The sequence below is a fragment of the Octopus sinensis genome, linkage group LG30 (genome assembly GCF_006345805.1).
Source record: "Octopus sinensis linkage group LG30, ASM634580v1, whole genome shotgun sequence".
Classification (NCBI taxonomy): Eukaryota; Metazoa; Mollusca; class Cephalopoda; order Octopoda; family Octopodidae; genus Octopus; species Octopus sinensis.
The window spans coordinates 5,924,571-5,945,282 of NC_043026.1; the positions used below are offsets into that span (position 1 = coordinate 5,924,571).

Consider the following 20,712-nt stretch of genomic DNA (forward strand, 5'->3'; position numbering starts at 1 on the left):
ATTCCCTCAGTCTCACTCTCACTCAACACTCCCTCAGTCTCACTCTCACTCAACACTCCCTCAGTCTCACTCTCACTCAACACTCCCTCAGTCTCACTCTCACTCAACACTCCCTCAGTCTCACTCTCACTCAATACTCCCTCAGTCTCTCTCACTCAATACTCCCTCAGTCTCACTCTCATTCAATACTCCCTCAGTTTCACTCTCAACACTCCCTCAGTCTCACTCTCAACATTCCCTCAGTCTCACTCTCAACATTCCCTCAGTCTCACTCTCACTCAACACTCCCTCAGTCTCACTCTCACTCAACACTCCCTCAGTCTCACTCTCACTCAGTCTCACTCTCACTCAATACTCCCTCAGTCTCACTCTCACTCTCACTCATACTCCCTCAGTCTCACTCTCACTCAACACTCCCTCAGTCTCACTCTCACTCAACACTCCCTCAGTCTCACTCTTACTCAACACTCCCTCAGTCTCACTCTCACTCAATACTCCCTCAGTCTCACTCAATACTCCCTCAGTCTCACTCTCACTCAACACTCCCTCAGTCTCACTCTCACTCAACACTCCCTCAGTCTCACTCTCACTCAGTCTCACTCTCACTCAACACTCCCTCAGTCTCACTCTCACTCAACACTCCCTCAGTCTCACTCTCACTCAACACTCTCAGTCTCACTCTCACTCATCCGAGTGTTACAGGTCGTACTTACCCATTCCTTGGTTGTCTGTAGTGTCACCATCCTCACTAATATAGCCCGGAGGTGGAGTTTCTGAAAGTAGAAGAAAGAAACAAAGGAAATGTTAACCCTTTTTCTTACCAACCTGGCCGCAGAGGGCTGAAAAAATTCTGTACCAGTGCTCCCCAACTGGCCCCGTGCCGGTGGTGTGCAAAAACCACCCACTGCACTCTCAGAGTGGTTGGCATTAGGAAGGGCATCCAGCTGTAGAAACCTTGCCAGATCAGATTGGAGCCTGGTGCAGCCTCCTGGCTTCCCAGTCCTCAGTCAAACCACCCTAGCCCTAACCCATGAGTGGCTCTCATGGTTTCTCATCTTTTCTACTCTAGACACAAAGCCCGAAATTTGGTGGGAGAGGACCAGTCGATTCAACTGACCCCAGTATGCAACTGGTACTTAATTTATCGGCCCCAAAGGGATGAAATGTAAAGTCGACCTTGGCGGAAATTGAACTCAGAACATAAAGACATGTGAAATACCGCTGAGCATTTCACCTGGCATGCTAACGATTCTGCCAGCTCACCACCTTATGATGATAATAATAATAATTTGTTTCTTTATTACCCACAAGGGGCTAAACACAGAGGAGACAAACAAGGACAGACAAACAGATTAAGTCGATTACATCGACCCCAGTGTGTAACTAGTACTTAATTTATCAACCCCGAAAGGATGAAAGGCAAAGTCGACCTCGGCGGAATTTGAACTCAGAACGTAAAGACAGATGAAACAACCTATTTCTTTACTACCCACAAGGGGCTAAACACAGAGGAGACAAACAAGGACAGATAAACGGATTAAGTCGATTACATCGACCCCAGTGTGTAACTGGTACTTAATTTATCGACCCTGAAAGGATGAAAGGCAAAGTCGACCTCGGCAGAATTTGAACTCAGAACGTAAAGACAGATGAAACAACCTATTTCTTTACTACCCACAAGGGGCTAAACACAGAGGAGACAAACAAGGACAGATAAACGGATTAAGTCGATTACATCGACCCCAGTGTGTAACTGGTACTTAATTTATCGACCCTGAAAGGATGAAAGGCAAAGTCGACCTCGGCAGAATTTGAACTCAGAACGTAAAGACAGACGAAACAACCTATTTCTTTACTACCCACAAGGGGCTAAACACAGAGGAGACAAACAAGGACAGACAAAGGGATTAAGTCGATTACATCGACCCCAGTGCGTAACTGGTACTTAATTTATCGACCCCCGAAAGGATGAAAGGCAAAGTCGACCTCGGCGGAATTTGAACTCGGAACATAACGACAGACGAAATACAGCTATGCATTTCGCCCGACGTGCTAACGTTTCTGCCAGCTCACTGCCTTTATAATAATAATAATAATTAATTCTTTTTATTGGCCACAAGGGCTGACAAACATGATTGGAAAACATAAAGGGACAAAACAGGACGAAAGGTTACAAAGGGGTTTTGTCCGTTTTTGAAAAAATCCGAGTAAAAACTGTTTAACAACAAAATATTTAACAATGAAAAACTCCCAATAGGGGGAGGCGCTTCGAAAGGTTCCTGGTGGAAAAAACCCATAAAAGCCAACGGGAGCCTGGTCAAAAGGTGGGTAGAGAGCCCCTTTCTCCTTTTATAAAACCTTTTTCCATGACAGGCGAAACCTGAGAATTGGTCCATTTATACTGGCCATTCTTGCACAATTCACCCATAATAATGCTAGCATGGAAAGCAGACGTTAAACGATGATTAATAATGATAATAATAGAAAGATCAGTGTGCACAAACCTGGTATATTGAATGTATTTTCATCAACTCCAGCCGGGAAGTCTGTGTTTGGTACTGTTGTTGCATAGTCAGTCAGTGGCGGGAAGTTCTCCCTGGCGGGAATCTCATTGGGTTGGTGTCGAGGTACCAGAACCGGAGGAAGGACTGAAAAAAGAGAGAGTCGTGGACACGGTGAGAGAATGTGGTGGAGAGGACAAGAATGGAGGTGGTGGTGGTGGTGGTGGTAGTGGTAGTGGTGTTAGCAGTGGCAGTGGTTGTGGTAGTTTTGGTAGTAGTGCGATGGTGATGGCTGTGTAGTGATGAAAGTGCTGGTGGTGATGGTTGTGGTGGTGATGATGGTGGTGGTGTTAGAGGCGGTAATGGTTGTGGTGGTAGTAGTCATGATGGTGGTGTGGGTGGTAGTAGTGATGATGGTGGTTGTGGTGGTGGTGAGAGGACTGGAGAAAGGGAGACAGAGAGAGAGAGAGAGTATGAAGGAGAGTATGATGGAGAGAGAGTATGAAGGAGAGAGAGTATGAAGGAGAGAGAGTATGAAAGAGAGAGAGTATGAAAGAGAGAGAGTATGAAGGAGAGTATGAAGGAGAGAGAGTATGAAGGAGAGAGAGGAGTGTTTGAGAAAAGAGAAAGACCACTGATTAAAACAAACGAGCAAGCGGGTTCAAATCCCAGCCAAGACACTCACCTGGGGCCTCCACTCTGGTATAGTGGTAAGGATTCACACAAACTTCTTCACGTTTCAAATGGTAAGCGTATTCACAGTTCTCGACAGCCCTCAATTCCTGATGGTTTTGTAGATCTGGCCACCGCCACAGACGGCAATAAATCACGTGCGGATGGCCCTTGCGGTGAGATACTTGCAACCGACCATCTAAAGAGCTAGAAAAGGGCCAAAACAAAAGAAAAATTAAGACTTCAATAATTTCACGATCGAATTTCTAACAAAATAAACTGATTAAAAAAAGATGCAGGACTTGGTTGTGTGGTTGAAAAAAAGTTTGCTGCCTAACCATGTGGGTCCCAGGTTCAATCCCACTGTATGGCACACCTTGAGCAAAATCATCATTGTTTAAACATCCACCTTCCGTGCTGGAATGGGTTGGATGGTTTTTACAGAGGTAGTCAGGCAGAAGTCTGCACCAGAATTCTGTGAGTGCTTGGGGAGGATTTTTACGGTTGGATGCCCTTCCTAACGCCAACCCAGCAGAGTGAACCAGCTAGACTGCACCAGACTTCTATGACTGTTTTGGCAGGGTTTTTATAGCCATGCTGGAGTACCGCCTTTTTATTTGAAAAAAATCGACCCCAGGACCTATTCCTTGTAAACCTGGCACTTGTTCCATCAGTCTCTTTTGCTGAACTGCTAAGTTACAGGGACGTAAACACACTGACATCGGTTGTCAAGCGGTGGTGGAGAGACAAACGCAAACACACAAATACATACATATATACATATAACTATATATATTATAGTGGGGTAGGCCGGTTTATGAGGTTACCCTAGGTTTCTCACTCATAAGGGGGTTAGCCTTACAGAGAGTATCTTTAGACCCCCAAATACGGCTGGCCTGAGATCCTTTTTAAATATGGAGGGGGAAAAGCCTCGTTTTTAAGGGTAAAACCCTGGGTGATTATCTCCCTTTGCCATCGTCATTGATCTGGGGAGAGAGAGAGAGAGAGAGAGAGAGAGACAGACAGACAGTAAAACATACAATGAGCTTCTGTCAGTTTCTATCAACCAGATCCACTTGCAAGGATCTGGTCAGCCCGAGGCTATAGTAGAAGACACTTGCCCATGATGCCATGCAGTGGGACTGATCCTGGAACTATGTGGTTGGGAAGCAAGCTTCTTACCACACGGGCACTCAGGGAATTTAGTAAAATTCTCATCATCATCATTGTTTAACATTCACGTTTCCATGCCGACATGGGTCGGTGATTTTTCTCCAGTTGGGTCACTGCTTTTTCCTTGCAGCCCCCTTTCTGATTTTGCTACAGTCCGTCATATGTTTCTTTGAAAAAAAGGTCTTCCTCTCCCGGGTCCTGCTGCTTTTGAATTCTCGCCCACGTTTCTCTAACTTTGCATTTTCCTGCCCTTAAAAATAGTTGGTGGTGGGATACTGAGGTAGGTCCGAAAAAGCAGGGATCCTGGCACCAGCGTAGCTAGAGTGTGCCACCCGGGATGGCCCTTCTGTTTTCCACCCCCAGACCTGAAAAGAACCACCCAGGCAGACCTCTCCCAGCTACGCTAGTGGATCCTTGTGAGGCCCAGAAGAGCACCCAGAGTGAAGAAAAGGGGAGATAAGTCGTCAATGGTTTATGTCTTGTAAGGAGCAAAGAGGATCATTAATTGCAAACAATGTGAATAAAAAACGTATTACGTTTGACAGATTAATCTGATTGCTAAAGGGCTGAATACTTCAGATCTGCTTTGAACAAGGACAGCAGCCCAATGAAAGGGATAAACGCAAGACCGGGCGTATAGCATCACCTGACACTTTTAGTTGAATGTCATGGAAAAACAGTTCAAAATATTTTTTATTTTAAACATTTAACATTTAAACTGGCCACATTGGACTCAAATATTCTATCTGTTTTATATTCAAACCAACCAGATCTCACCTCTCACACCTACCCTACAATGTCATTCTGCAAATAAACAGTCACATCGTTGAAATCTCAAAGCCATGAGATAATTCAGGATTAATTCAAAATAACATGGATAAATAAGGATTACATTTGGGGTGATAATCATCATCATCATCATCATCGTCGTCGTTTAGCGTCCGCTTTCCATGCTAGCATGGGTTGGACGGTTCAACTGGGGTCTGGGGAGTCCGAAGGCAGCACCAGGCCAGTCAGATCTGGCAGAGTTTCTACAGCTGGATGCCCTTCCTAACGCCAACCACTCCGTGAGTGTAGTGGGTGCTTTTTATGTGCCACCGACACAGGTGCCAGACGAGGCTGGCGAACGGCCACGCTTGGATGGTGTTTTTTACGTGCCACCGACACAGGTGCCAGACGAGGCTGGCGAACGGCCACGCTCGGATGGTGTTTTTTATGTGCCACCGACACAGGTGCCAGACGAGGCTGGCGAATGGCCAGGCTCGGATGGTGTTTTTTATGTGCCACCGACACAGGTGCCAGACGAGGCTGGCGAACGGCCACGCTCGGATGGTGTTTTTTATGTGCCATCGACACAGGTGCCAGACGAGGCTGGCGAACGGCCACGCTCGGATGGTGTTTTTTATGTGCCATCGACACAGGTGCCAGACGAGGCCACGCTCGGATGGTGTTTTTTATGTGCCACCGACACAGGTGCCAGACGAGGCTGGCACGGCCACGATCGGATGCTAAAGGGATTCGTCTCTCAGTAAACTCACTCTCGCTTTTAGAATGGAAATCTCATGAACCAGTGAGGGAGGCTTTTATGCTCCTGCTTGACCTGCTCAAGATAACAGCCTAATCAGCCCCTCTGCAAACTACCGCCTTGTAGTATAGGGGGGATATATTCGAAATCCTAAGGAATTGGTTAACTGTGTGAAAGAGTTTGTAGTTGTTATGGTAACGACATTAATACAAAGGACAGGAACAAAAGAACATAACAATAACAGCAACAACAACACAACTCGTGACACTAACAACAACAACAGCCACAACATCAATAACAGCAACAACGACAGCAGTAACAACACAACAACAGCTACAACAACATCAATAATAGCCAAAAACAATGTCTACAGCAACGACAACATCAACAACACATCTCCAGTAACAACACAACAGCTACGACAACACCAACAATAACGAAAGACAACACAAGTCACAACAACAACAATAACAACAACAACGGTAACCATAAAAGGAATCGCAAATACTGTGATTCTTTAGTGAAGCCATCAAAAATGGTCAGTCTCCATGTGTGGCAGAGCCACCAAGAGAAGCCGTCAGAGACTGGCACCTGACATTCGGAATCAATAAAACCCTTTGTCGATTTTACAGCGTGAAGCTGTGGCTTTAATGCAGGATCACTTATTCAAACATCATGGTTTCGTGTTGCTGCAAGTCCATAATATACCTACCAACGTCATGTGTGAAGGCGGCATGGCTCAGTGGTTAGGGCATGTAATAAATTCATGAATGGTTAATGGGTGGGATGTGGTACTGAAGAAATAGTAATAACTCCCGAAATGTGTATATACACACATTAGCTATTTTTCTGTCTTCGATTGCATTGTTTACATAGACACATACGAAACGTAATTTTCAGTGTTGGCTCGAATTTCTAAAACAAAAAGATCTGTAGAAAATAGGCGCAGGAGTGGCTGTGTGGTAAGTAGCTTGCTAACCAACCACATGGTTCCGGGTTCAGTCCCACTGCGTGGCATCTTGGGCAAGTGTCTTCTGCTATAGCCCCGGGCCGACCAATGCCTTGTGAGTGGATTTGGTAGAAGGAAACTGAAAGAAGCCTGTCGTATATATGTATATATATATATATATGTATGTGTGTGTATATGTTTGTGTGTCTGTGTTTGTCCTCCTAGCATTGCTTGACAACCGATGCTGGTGTGTTTACGTTCCCGTCACTTAGCGGTTTGGCAAAAGAGACCGATAGAATAAGTACTGGGCTTACAAAAGAATAAGTCCCGGGGTCGATTTGCTCGACTAAAAGGTGGTGCTCCATCATGGCCGCAGTCAAATGACTGAAACGAGTAAAAGAGTAAAGAGTAAAAGAGTAAATAACTTTTTAAAAATTCTGTAAAATGGTTGGCATTAAGAAGGGAATCAGGCTGTAGAAAACATGCCAGAGTAGACACTGGAGCTTGGGACAGACCTCTGACTTATCAATTCCTGTAGAACAGTCCGACCCATGCCAGCTTGGAAAAAGGGATGTTAAACAATGATGATGATGAACAATACACATCCACACACAGGGATGTAAACTGAAATATCCCCCATTTTCCTCTCCCTCAATACTATATCCTACTCTGTTAAAGGGATCTTGTCTTGTGAGTGACATGGTGACCTCACTAGTGCTGGTGCAAGCATTCAATCTCTCTATATATAAAGCTGAAGTTGTCTCTGTGTGGCAGGGTTTGGTAGCCTTCAACTAACACTATCTCCTCCGAGACCCTGCGGCGCAAGTTGACCAAAATTGAGAGTATGATAGAAGAAGGCTTGCTCTTCCTTCCATAGAAGAAAAAATTCAAAAATGTTAACACCAAAAATTATTTACATCAAAAAGGTGCTTTTTTTTTTCCATGAAAAAGCTCACCACCTTTATACACACACACACATATATATATATATATATAGACCCAGAGAAGTCAGCAAACAACACTTTTTCTCTAGAGATTTCCTGAGGAAGGGGTCCTAACCCTGAAAATATTGAAATACCAGATAAAACCCATCAGCCTGTATTATTTGTGCAGCTTGAATTCCTTTGGCTTTGAAAACAAAAAAACTGTGATTAAAACATTTATATAAACAACAGGGTGGGCCAAAAGTCAAGCACCAAAACATTTGCCATTCTTCATTTATAATTATGCTGCCATTATTAATTGCCATAATTATTCGTTTTGTTCATCATGCATGAGCAAGGGTGTATTCATCGTTATTTTATTAATTTCAGTTAATTTTAGAAAAAATTGAAGCAAGTCTTTGACAATTCCAGAGTGTATCTTTTGACCCATGCTCTCTCTTTTACTTGTTTCGGTCATTTGACTGCGGCCATGCTGGAGCACCGCCTTTAGTCGAGCAAATCGACCCCGGGACTTATTCTTTTTGTAAGCCCAGTACTTATTCTATCGGTCTCTTTTGCTGAACCGCTAAGTGACGGGGACATAAAACACACCAGCATCGGTTGTCAAGCAATGCTAGGGGGACAAACACAGACACACAAACACACACACGCATATATATATATATATATATATATATACACACGACGGGCTTCTTTCAGTTTCCGTCTACCAAATCCACTCACAAGGCTTTGGTCAACCCAAAGCTATAGTAGAAGACACTTGCCCAAGGTGCCACGCAGTGGGACTGAACCCGGAACCATGTGGTTGGTAAACAAGCTACTTACCACACAGCCACTCCTGCCCCTATGCTATGAACATAGCCAAACAAACTGACCCCATCCCCTTTTTATTTTTAAAGCCTGGCACATATTCTACGGGACTCTTTTGCAAATCGCTAGTTTACAAGGTCATAAACCAACACCACATGGACGCGGGCACAGCTGTGTGGAAATAATAAGCTTACTTCCCAGCCACATGGTTCCGGGTTCAGTCCCACTGCGTGGCACTTTGGGCACATGTCGTCTTCTATAGCCCCGGGCCGACCAAAGCCTTGTGAGTGGATTTGGCAGACGGAAACTGAAAGAAGCCCATCATGTACACACAAGCACGTGTGTGCTTATGTCTGTGTTTGTCTCCCACCACCGCTTGACCAATGGTGTTGGTGTGCTTAAAACTTCAGGACTTAGCAGTTCAGCAAAAAACCCCGATAGAACAAGTAGCAGGATTAAAAAAATTAAATACCGGGGTCAGTTCATTTGACCCAAAATTCTTCAAGGCAGTGCCCCAGCATGGCCACAATTTAATAACTGAAAAACAAAAAGACAAGGTAAAATATATATACACATATATATAGGCACAGGAGTGGCTGTGTGGTAAGTAGCTTGCTAACCAACCACATGGTTCCGGGTTCAGTCCCACTGCGTGGCATCTTGAGCAAGTATCTTCTGCTATAGCCCCGGGCCGACCAATGCCTTGTGAGTGGATTTGGTAGACGGAAACTGAAAGAAGCCTGTCGTATATATGTATATATATATGTATGTGTGTGTGTTTGTGTGTCTGTGTTTGTCCCCCTAGCATTGCTTGACAACCGATGCTGGTGTGTTTACGTCCCTGTTACTTAGCGGTTCGGTAAAAGAGACCGATAGAATAAGTACCAGGCTTACAAAGAATAAGTACCGGGGTCGATTTGCTCGACTAAAGGCGGTGCTCCAGCATGACCGCAGTCAAATGACTGAAACAAGAAAAAGAGTAAAAAGGGAAAAAGAGAGAGGGGTTGGACAAAATAATGGAAACACCAATTTTATTTTGCTGCTTTTTTTATGTTTTTTCTATTGGCAATATGACAAATTTAAAACTACTCTCATCTGTGGATATGTACTGTGTGGGTTTACATATGTGTTGTGTGTGCTTTGTACTCCAAAATATAACCCTCGGTTCTTTTTTTGGTTTTTTTTTTTTTTTTTGCATACAGGTGTGGCTGTGTGGTAAAACGCTTGCTTCCCAACCACGTGGTTCGGGGTTCAGTCCCACTACGTAGCACTTTCGACAAGTGTCTTCTACCATAGCTCGGCCAGACCAAAGCCTTCTGTGAGGATTTGGTAAACAGAAACTGAAAGGGGCCTGTCATATATATGTATCTGTGTATGTATGTATATCTATATTTTTTATTGTTGTTTGTTCGTTCTCGAGCCATGCCTGGCTCCTAAGGGCCGGTTTTCCAGTTTCCTTGGCGTATAGGTTCCCCACCTGAACGGGACGCCGGCCAGTCGCAGGTGAGCTGCAAGATGCAGGAGGAAAGAGTGAGAGGAAGTTGTGGCGAAAGAGTCAGCAGAAGTTCACCATTACCTTCTGCCGGAGCCGCTTGGAGCTTAGGTGTTTCGCTCATAACCACACACATTGCCCGGTCTGAGATTCGAACCCAAGATCCCTCGACCACGAGTCCGCTGCTCTAACCACTAGGCCATGTGCCTCCCCTGTGTATATTTGTGATTGTGTTTGTCCTCCACTATTACTTGACAACTGATGCTGGTGTGTTTACATGCCCTGTAACCTAGCAGTTCGGCAGAAGAGATCAATAGAATAAGTACTAGGCTTACAAAAAATAATTTGGGGGTTGATTTCTTTGACTTAAAAAATCCTTTAAGGCGGTGCTCCAGCATGGCCACAGTCAAATGATTGAAACGAGTAAAAGAATAAAAAAATATAGTTGTATTTAACTAAATTAAAATTTGTGACTTATTTGCATGGATGGCTGGTGCTTCAGTCACTGAGAACAACTGTTAAATTGTGTGCAGTTTCCGTAGATACAATTCGTAGGATGAAAATGAAACTGAAAGTAAAAAACCGTCTCTGGCAAATGGAATTCTAGAGAGGAGGAAAAACTGCATATGGTGTTTAATACAATTCTATATTTCTGTGGTGAGGAATTTTTATATTATGTATTAAATTAATTTAGAGAGGTGTCCTCATCTTGGTTGTTGCTTTCACAATATTTTAGGCTAAGGCGGTGAGCTGGCAGAAACATTAACCATTAATACGCTGGGCAAAATGCTTAGCGGTATTTTATCTGTCTTTACATTCTGAGTTCAAATTCTGCCAAGGTCAATTTAGTCTTTCATCTTTTCAGGGTTGATAAATTAAGTACCAGTTGCTTACAGGGGTCGATCAAATTGACTGACCCTGCCTCCCAAAAAATTTTCAGGCCTTGTGCCTAGAGTAGAAAAGAATATTTTAGGCTGTCGTATGTTCCAACCTTCTTCAGGTGTCTTTTGATTTCACCTGAACGTCTTGTCTGAAAGCAACAACCAAGAAGAGGACACCTCTCCAAATAAATATAAAATATAAAAATTCCTCACCACAGAAATATAGAATTTTATTCTCCAATCGATATGGAATTGGTATAAGACATCAATGGAGCTTTATAAGCCTGAGAAATTGACTCAGTCACAGCCAATGGGCCTGGCTTAAAGGATAGAGGCATTCACCTAGACAAGACATTCAGGTGAAATCACAAGACACCTGAAGAAAGCTGGAACATACAACAGCAGAAATGTTGTGAAAGCAGCAATCAGGGTGACACCGGTCTGACTAACATATAATATTTAAATTGCTCATCTCAGAAATTGCTGGCAGAATCATTAGCGCAGCGGGTGAAATACTTCGCGATATCTCGTCTGCCGTTACGTTCTGAGTTCAAATTCCGCCAAGGTCAACTTTGCCTTTCATCCTTTCAGCATTGATTAAATAAGTACCAGTTACGCACTGAGGTAGATGTAATCAACTTAATCCCTTTGTCTGTCCATTTGCGGATCCGTGGAATATGCTGCCAGACGAGATAGTGAAGATGCCGACGACCGCTCGGTTCAAAGTCTCTCTTGACCAGAAATAGCCTGAACTCTTTGCATGAACACCCTCCCTGTACATAACTCCATGTCCCCCTACATGGCCTTGCTTTTTGCTTTTTGAGCCAAAAAATTAACTTAACTATGTTTGACCAAATGTGTTTTTTTTTTTTCAATATTTATTTCTGCTTGCAATAGCCAGTTCTTTTGGTCAAACTATCGTATCTCCACCTCCTTCAGATGCCAAGATATCAAAAACTGTCAAAGTGTAGTACGAAGGTTTTGCTATGGAATGGTGAAACTATTTTTTCGTTTTCTGAAAAAACTTTTTGGACTTACAACACTTTTGCATAATAACAACGATATATGTGTGTGTGCATGTATGTAGTATATGCACTTATTTGTATGTATGCATCTGTATCTATGCAAATATGCTTATATGTGGGTGAGTGCATATTAGTATTGATGCTCATGTATTCTGTATGCCAGTATGCAACCCCAAAACACCCTAAAAATACAGCACTTACCAGTAATTTTGAAAGTGTTCAACCCCAGCCAAGCCGCCCCTGCAAATTAAAACAAACTAACAGTTTAAAGTCTTTCTTTAATTAATTAAAACAAATTAGCTTCAGATTCTTGTAGTTACATATATATATATATATATATATATATATATATAATTATAAATTAGGGTATCAACGAGATAATACCATGCTGAAAATAGCAGCCATGGTCCGACTCTAAAACTACCTTAAGTGTTCATATATGATGAACACTTAAAGTGGTTTTAGAGTCGGATCGTGGCCGCTATTTTCAGCATGGTGTTATCTCGTTGATACCCTAATTTATAATTTTAATAATTATTTACCTTTGAAGATTATTTTTTCCATGCTGGCCACTTGATAAGATCGTTATTTTATTTTAATTAATGATCTTATCCTTAAACATTACTTTATATAATTAGGAGTATAATTATAATTAGGGTTCAGCAAAAAAATTTGCTTCGCTACATACCGAACTAAACCCTAATTATAATTAAACTCATAATTATATAAAGTAATGTTTAAGTTTACCGTAAATGGTCCTTTTAACATACCGATCACTACTCGGTAGAATTATTAATTACTAATTAATTAAATAATTTTACCCTTTATGATTACTGATTATATATATTATATATATACAGGGTGATTGAAATATAGCTCCCAACTTTTAAAATAAAATACAAATCATTTATAATTGTAATTATTTTTTCAAAATAACGAGCATTTGATCTGTAATTATATTGCTCATCGTTTGTGAATGGCTGAATGTCCATTTCTCCAGGAGATGGATGGGTCATTGTTCTTCGCGTGAGTGGCCAGCCAGGAGTCCCGACTTCACACCCTGAGATTTCTTTCTTTTGGGGGTTGGTCAAACGAACAAGTCTACCGTACCAAACCAAAGGCTTTAGAAGAACTCGAAGGGCAAATACAAGAAGTTACGTCTTCTTCCATCCCACAAGAGTCCTGGTGAAATCAGTCAATCCAATTCCTAGGCGATTCAGGAAGCTGGTGGCGCCATCTGGAACCCATATCAAATTTTACATAAAACCTCATACTAAAAGTTTTCCTCTCGTATCCTTTGTTTTGTAAAAATTACAATTAATAAATAATTCATAAGAATTTTTAAATAGAGGGTTACTTTTCAATCACCCTGTATATATGCGGTGCCCCAGCATGGCCACAGCTCGTGAGCTGAAACTAGATAAAATAAAAATAAAATATATATATACATTACAATTTATGCGTCTCGAAACAAACCGATAGAAATCTCTAAAAAATTCGTTTTTACCGCTGAGGAGGGGAAAATTTCTTATGAATGAACCCCGAAATTGGACCCATACGGTAATAACGAATTTTTTAGAGATTTCTATCGGTTTGTTTCGAGACGCATAAATTATAATGGTTATCGACAATTTTTTGTTTCGACAAATTTGGCATTGCAATTTTTCTTCTGCCCTTATCTTGTAAATTATGTATAAATTTTACCTTTAAAGGCATTTTTTGATATGCTGGCCATTGATAAAATTTTTTCCCCGAAAAAATTTTTATCCTACATTAATTATATATATATATGTTATATATATATAATATATATGTTATATATATATATATATATATATATGTTATATATATATATATATATATATATATATTATATATATAATATATATATATATTGTTATATATGTTATATATATATATGTTATATATATATATATGTTATATATATAATATATATATGTTATATATATATATATATATATGTTATATATATATATATATATGTTATATACATATATATATGTTATATACATATATATATATATATATATATATATATATATAATTATAAATTAGGGTATCAACGAGATAATACCATGCTGAAAATAGCAGCCATGGTTCGACTCTAAAACTACCTTAAGTGTTCATATATGATGAACACTTAAAGTGGTTTTAGAGTCGGATCGTGGCCGCTATTTTCAGCATGGTGTTATCTCGTTGATACCCTAATTTATAATTTTAATAATTATTTACCTTTGAAGATTATTTTTTCCATGCTGGCCACTTGATAAGATCGTTATTTTATTTTTAATTAATGATCTTATCCTTAAACATTACTTTATATAATTAGGAGTATAATTATAATTAGGGTTCAGCAAAAAAATTTGCTTCGCTACATACCGAACTAAACCCTAATTATAATTAAACTCATAATTATATAAAGTAATGTTTAAGTTTACCGTAAATGGTCCTTTTAACATACCGATCACTACTCGGTAGAATTATTAATTACTAATTAATTAAATAATTTTACCCTTTATGATTACTGATTATATATATATATATATATACAGGGTGATTGAAATATAGCTCCCAACTTTTAAAATAAAATACAAATCATTTATTAATTGTAATTATTTTTTCAAAATAACGAGCATTTGATCTGTAATTATATTGCTCATCGTTTGTGAATGGCTGAATGTCCATTTCTCCAGGAGATGGATGGGTCATTGTTCTTCGCGTGAGTGGCCAGCCAGGAGTCCCGACTTCACACCCTGAGATTTCTTTCTTTTGGGGGTTGGTCAAACGAACAAGTCTACCGTACCAAACCAAAGGCTTTAGAAGAACTCGAAGGGCAAATACAAGAAGTTACGTCTTCTTCCATCCCACAAGAGTTCCTGGTGAAATCAGTCAATCCAATTCCTAGGCGATTCAGGAAGCTGGTGGCGCCATCTGGAACCCATATCAAATTTTACATAAAACCTCATACTAAAAGTTTTCCTCTCGTATCCTTTGTTTTGTAAAAATTACAATTAATAAATAATTCATAAGAATTTTTAAATAGAGGGTTACTTTTCAATCACCCTGTATATATGCGGTGCCCCAGCATGGCCACAGCTCGTGAGCTGAAACTAGATAAAATAAAAATAAAATATATATATACATTACAATTTATGCGTCTCGAAACAACCGATAGAAATCTCTAAAAAATTCGTTTTTACCGCTGAGGAGGGGAAAATTTCTTATGAATGAACCCCGAAATTGGACCCATACGGTAATAACGAATTTTTTAGAGATTTCTATCGGTTTGTTTCGAGACGCATAAATTATAATGGTTATCGACAATTTTTTGTTTCGACAAATTTGGCATTGCAATTTTTCTTCTGCCCTTATCTTGTAAATTATGTATAAATTTTACCTTTAAAGGCATTTTTTGATATGCTGGCCATTGATAAATTTTTCCCCGAAAAAATTTTTATCCTACATTAATTATATATATATATATATTATATATATATATATAGGTTATATATATATATATATATATATATGTTATATAATATATATATATATATATATATATGGTTATATATATATTATATATAATATATATGTTATATTATATATATATATATATGTTATATATATATATATGTGTATATATATATTATATATATGTTATATATATATTATATATATATGTTATATATATATATATATGTTATATACATATATATATGTTATATATATATATATATATATGTTATATATATATATATATATATATATATGTTATATATATATAATATATATATATATGTTATATATATATTATATATATATATATAATGTTATATATATATATAGCCTGTAAATAATAATAATAATAATAATGGCATTTTTTATATAAGCTTAAAGCTTATTGCGGTCACCATGCAATGACTACGGAAAATAGTTTAATAAAGGGGCATATAAGCCCTTGACAGAAAAAAGGGTCTCCTATCCGCATGGGAGTCAGAAGCTGATTTGCAGGTGTAAAGGTAACACAGTTGCGTTGACATAGGGATGTGGGTTTGACTCCCATGCAGATAGGAAAGCCTTCTTTTTCCTGTCGAGGGCTTATATGCCCCATTATTAGACTATTTTACTTAGTCACTGTATGGTGATTGCTATAAGCTTTAAGCTCATATCAAAATGCCATTATTATTATTTACAGGATTGTAAAAACGGCGCCGTATAAAAAAACTTTTCCGCACCAAAAGCATATATATATATATATATATAGTTATAAAATACAGTGTACATTTAAACACATGAGGAATCCATTTCCATTTCCTTTGATATGATTAAATATATATATATATAATATATATATATATATATATATAATATAAATATATATATAGGAGACCTGTTGAGTCAAATCCATGAACATCGAAATAAATATCAATGGAAATAGTAGTTGTGATACCTGTGCCGGTGGCACATAAAAAGCACCATCCGAACGTGGCCGTTGCCAGTGCCGCCTCGACTGGCTTCTGTGCCAGTGGCACATAAAAAGCACCATCCAACGTGGCCGTTGCCAGCGCCGCCTTGGCTGACTACCGTGCCGGTGGCACGTTAAAAGCACCAACCGATCGTGGCCGATGCCAGACTCCCCTGGCACCTGTGCCGGTGGCACGTAAAAAGCACCCACTACACTCGCGGAGTGGTTGGCGTTAGGAAGGGCATCCAGCTGTAGAAACACTGCCAGATCAGACTGGAGCCTGGTGCAGCCTCCTGGCTTCCCAGATCCCGGTCGAACCGTCCAACCTGTGCTAGCGCGGAAAACAGACGTTAAACGATGATGATGATGATGATGATATGAAGTAATATTTATCCCCAGTTAAAAGCGGGTGTATTAGAACATAAGATGGTGCATATTCATCGTGAGAAGATGTCTCATATGGATACATGTTGCATAGAAGCTCTCGTGTCTATTCCTGATGAGGGAAAACCTAGCAAAACTGAAATCCTTGTGATCTGGCAACGATGGCAACGATTGTCTCCCACAAGCAATGTAAATAAGAGTGCTTAATATGCATTAAAAGTTCATATGAGAGGTCCTCTCGGAGTAAGTATTGCAGTATTCCGAGTTCTAACACAACAGCCACTTTTAAGTGGAGATAAATATTACCTTATTTGGCATTGATACAACTTCTGTTGCAGTTGATTATTTTTTATACACACACACACACACATACACGTGTGTGTGTGTGTGTGTGTGTGTGTTTTGCAAATGAGTCACATGATAGCAAGAGACCGATTCGACTAAAATAAAATACATTGTTAATCTCCATTATGGCATCAAGCATTCTTTCTTCCAACATTCAACACTAAACATATATACATATATACATATATATATATATATATATATATATATATATATATATGTCTTTTGTGGGTTAGCAAGGCTACAAATGGTTTTATGTAAAGAGAGATTTCTACATTGGGATGTTGGTGTTCATCTCCGTTTTGGACAAGAGTATACACAGTTAGACAAAATGTACGGGATTTGGGAATAGAATAACAACGGATCATGGGAGGTAATTATAAGGAAATCTTGTCTCCCTTGAATTAACACTGGAGTTTTGCAATCAACTGCGCTAACGATAGATTCGTTATATGAAACCCTTGGTAGTCTTGTTAATCCACAAATAAAGATTATTTATAAACTGATTCTGTGTCAAGAACTCATTCTCACTGTTTTATATTAGAGTGTATATGTAACTTTAACAACAAATACAAGTGCTCAAAACTACAGTACAACATATATATAACAAAAACAGCAATGATGAGAAACATCTACAACAAAAACAATAACAATGAAATACCAACAACAATAATGACGACGATGACAATGATATAAACAACAAGAGCGAAAATTATGATGAAAATCACGCTGGTGAAACAATAACAGTAATTGACGACAACAACAGGAGTTATGATTAACAACAACGACAACAACAATAATGACAATGAAATCAGCCAAATGATAACAACAACAAAAACAACAACAATATAGAAACGACGATGAGAATGAAGACGACAGCAACAATAATGGAAACAACAACAAACACAGAAGTGATAATAATAGGAAAATTACACAAATATTGAAAAATGACAACAACAACAACAACAACAAAATGAGAACAACGATGACGATTATTAAGAATGATAACGAGAGGTATGAAAACAAAACAAAAAAGATAGGTGCAAGAGAGGGGTGGCTGCGTGTCGTAGGAAGATTACATCCCGACCAGATGGTTCCTGGTTCAGTCCCAGTATGTGGCACCTTCGGCAGGTGTCGTCTACTACAGCCTCGAGCCAGCCAAAGTCTTGTGAATGGATTTGGTAGATGGAAACTAAAAAAGCCTCCTCTGTGTGTGTGTGTGTGTGTGTGTGTGTGTGTGTGTGTGTATATATATATATATAATAATACGTATATATTTGGTACCAAATATATACGTTCTATTTATTATTTTGCACATTACTTAATCATTGGTATATGTTTTTATCTTATATTTAATTTTTTCTATAAGATGTAATTTTTTTCTATATGTTTAATTTAATTTTGTCATTGTTGAATTGATAAAAGGTGTTTTTTTCTAATATATATATATATATATATGTATATATATATATATATATATATAGGGAGAGTTTACGAAAAAAACAAAAGACGAAGACAGGTGGTGTACAAAACAAACAGATGTATTAGTATAACGCTCTGGAATAGAAAAAGTCTTTTACATTTCGAGCCTACGCTCTTCTACAGAATGAGACACAGAAAAAAACAAGGAGACAAACAAGAAGAGAAAAAAAATGTGTGTAGTGGCTAACGATCTATCATGGCGACTGCCGAACAGAAGGGTCACACAGGAGAGCAAAGAAGTAGGGGAGATAACAAAGTAAAGATGACCCCCCCCCATCCCAACATGAAGGTGCGTGTGTGTATAAGAGAGTATGTATGTGTGTGTGAAAGAAGGCTGGTGGTCTGGACGTGTGTGTGTATGTATGTGTAGGTGTGAAAATGTGGGGATGGGAATTGGTCAGTACTAGTGTGTGGGTGGTGTGATGTGTTGTGTGGTATGGTGTAGTTTGGTATGGTGTGAGGCGCAATGGCCCAGTGGTTAGGACAGTGGACTCGCAGTCGTAGGATCGCGGTTTCGATTCCCAGACCGGGCATTGTGAGTGTTTATTGAGCGGAAACACCTAAAGCGCCACGAGGCTCCGGCAGGGGGTGGTGATCCCTGCTGTACTCTTTCACCACAACTTTCTCACTCTTTCTTCCTGTTTCTCTTGTACCTGTATTTCAAAGGGCCAGCCTTGTCACACTCTGTGTCATGCTGAATCTCCCCGAGAACTGCGTTAAGGGTACATGTGTCTGTGGAGTGCTCGGCCACTTACACGTTAATATCACGAGCAGGCTGTTCCGTTGATCGGATCAACCGGAACCCTCGTCATTGTAACCGACGGAGTGCTTCTTTAGGTATGGTGTGATGTTGTTATATATATATCAATGAAGTATGAAGAAAGGAAAAATTGTAGGTGTAGGCGATATTTAATTCGTAATCCAGGTTGGTACAGAAACGAAAGACACTCTACAAATAGTTTGACATCCCTTTGAAGGATTTTGGTCCTCACCTCTTATATATATATAGCTGGAAATTACAAAAAAACAAAAGACAAAGACAGGTGTATAAACAACAAACAGGTGTATTAATTTAACGCTCGGGAAGGTGAGGAAGTCTTTTACGTTTCGAGCCTACGCTCTTCAACAGAAGGAACACGAGGAAGTAAAGAGAGAGAGAATAAAAAAAGCTTTAGTGGATAGCGGTCAATCATGGGAAACCGGCCCTTATGAGTAACGCTGTTATGGACTGGCATCCTGCCCAGCTGGGGGAACACATACGCCACATACATTATTTTAATTTTTAAACCCTTTCATTACAAACCCGGCCAAAACCGGCTCTGGCTCTGTAGTATTAATGTCTTGTTTTCATAAGTTTCGATTAAAATCTTCCACCAAACCTTAGTTGCAATTTATGTTTCTAACACTAGCTTAATGATAAGGAAGTTATTTTATTAAATTCTTAATTATATTTAAAATTACTGAAAGAAACACAGAGCATCTAAAAAAACATATGGTAACGAAAGGGATAAATATAATTCCTAATAATATTAAAAGAGGGAGACCCACGGAAACATGGGACGAGGTGGTGAAGCATGATTTTCAAATGGGCCTCACGGAGGAGCGAACAAGTGACCTTTGGCGAGCTGGCAGAAACGTTAGCACGCCGGGCGAAATGCTTAGCGATATTTCGTCTGCGTTACGTTGTGAGTTCAAATTCCGCCGAGGTCGCCTTTCATCCTTTCGGGGTCGATAAATTAAGTACCAGTTACGCACTGGGGTCGATATAATCGACTTAATACCTATGTATGTCCTTGTTTGTCCCCTGTATGTTTAGCCCCTTGTGGGCAATGAAAAAAAAAAGTGACCTTTGGCGATATGCTGTGCTTGAGAAGACCCGGCAAGCTAAGTGAAATCATTGTCATGGCCAATGCTGGTGTCACCTGGCACCCATGCCAGAGTCACATAACTGGCACCCATGCTGGATTCACTTAACTGGAACCCATGCCAGTGTACGTAACTGGCACCCATGCTGGTGTGATGTAACAAACGGCCCATGGAAAA

The 20,712-nt window shown here is 39.6% G+C and overlaps 1 protein-coding gene across 4 annotated transcripts in view; it reads right to left on the bottom strand.

The window, feature by feature from the left end:
- LOC115226545 (mothers against decapentaplegic homolog 3) overlaps nt 1–20,712 on the bottom strand; it is a 76,353-nt gene that overhangs the window by 14,171 nt on the left and 41,470 nt on the right. For 3 of the 4 annotated variants that reach the window (XR_005004344.1, XR_005004343.1, XM_029797547.2), the window contains exons 2-5: nt 12,174–12,212; nt 3,187–3,380; nt 2,505–2,648; nt 714–773 (exon numbers count right to left, since the gene is read on the bottom strand). Coding sequence is in view for 2 of the 4 variants with exons in the window: in XM_029797547.2 (XP_029653407.1) it covers nt 714–773; nt 2,505–2,648; nt 3,187–3,380; nt 12,174–12,212 (437 nt within the window). In the remaining 2 variants the exon portion in view is untranslated. The remainder of the gene's footprint in view (nt 1–713; nt 774–2,504; nt 2,649–3,186; nt 3,381–12,173; nt 12,213–20,712) is intronic. The other variant, XM_036515200.1, reaches the window with a different exon arrangement.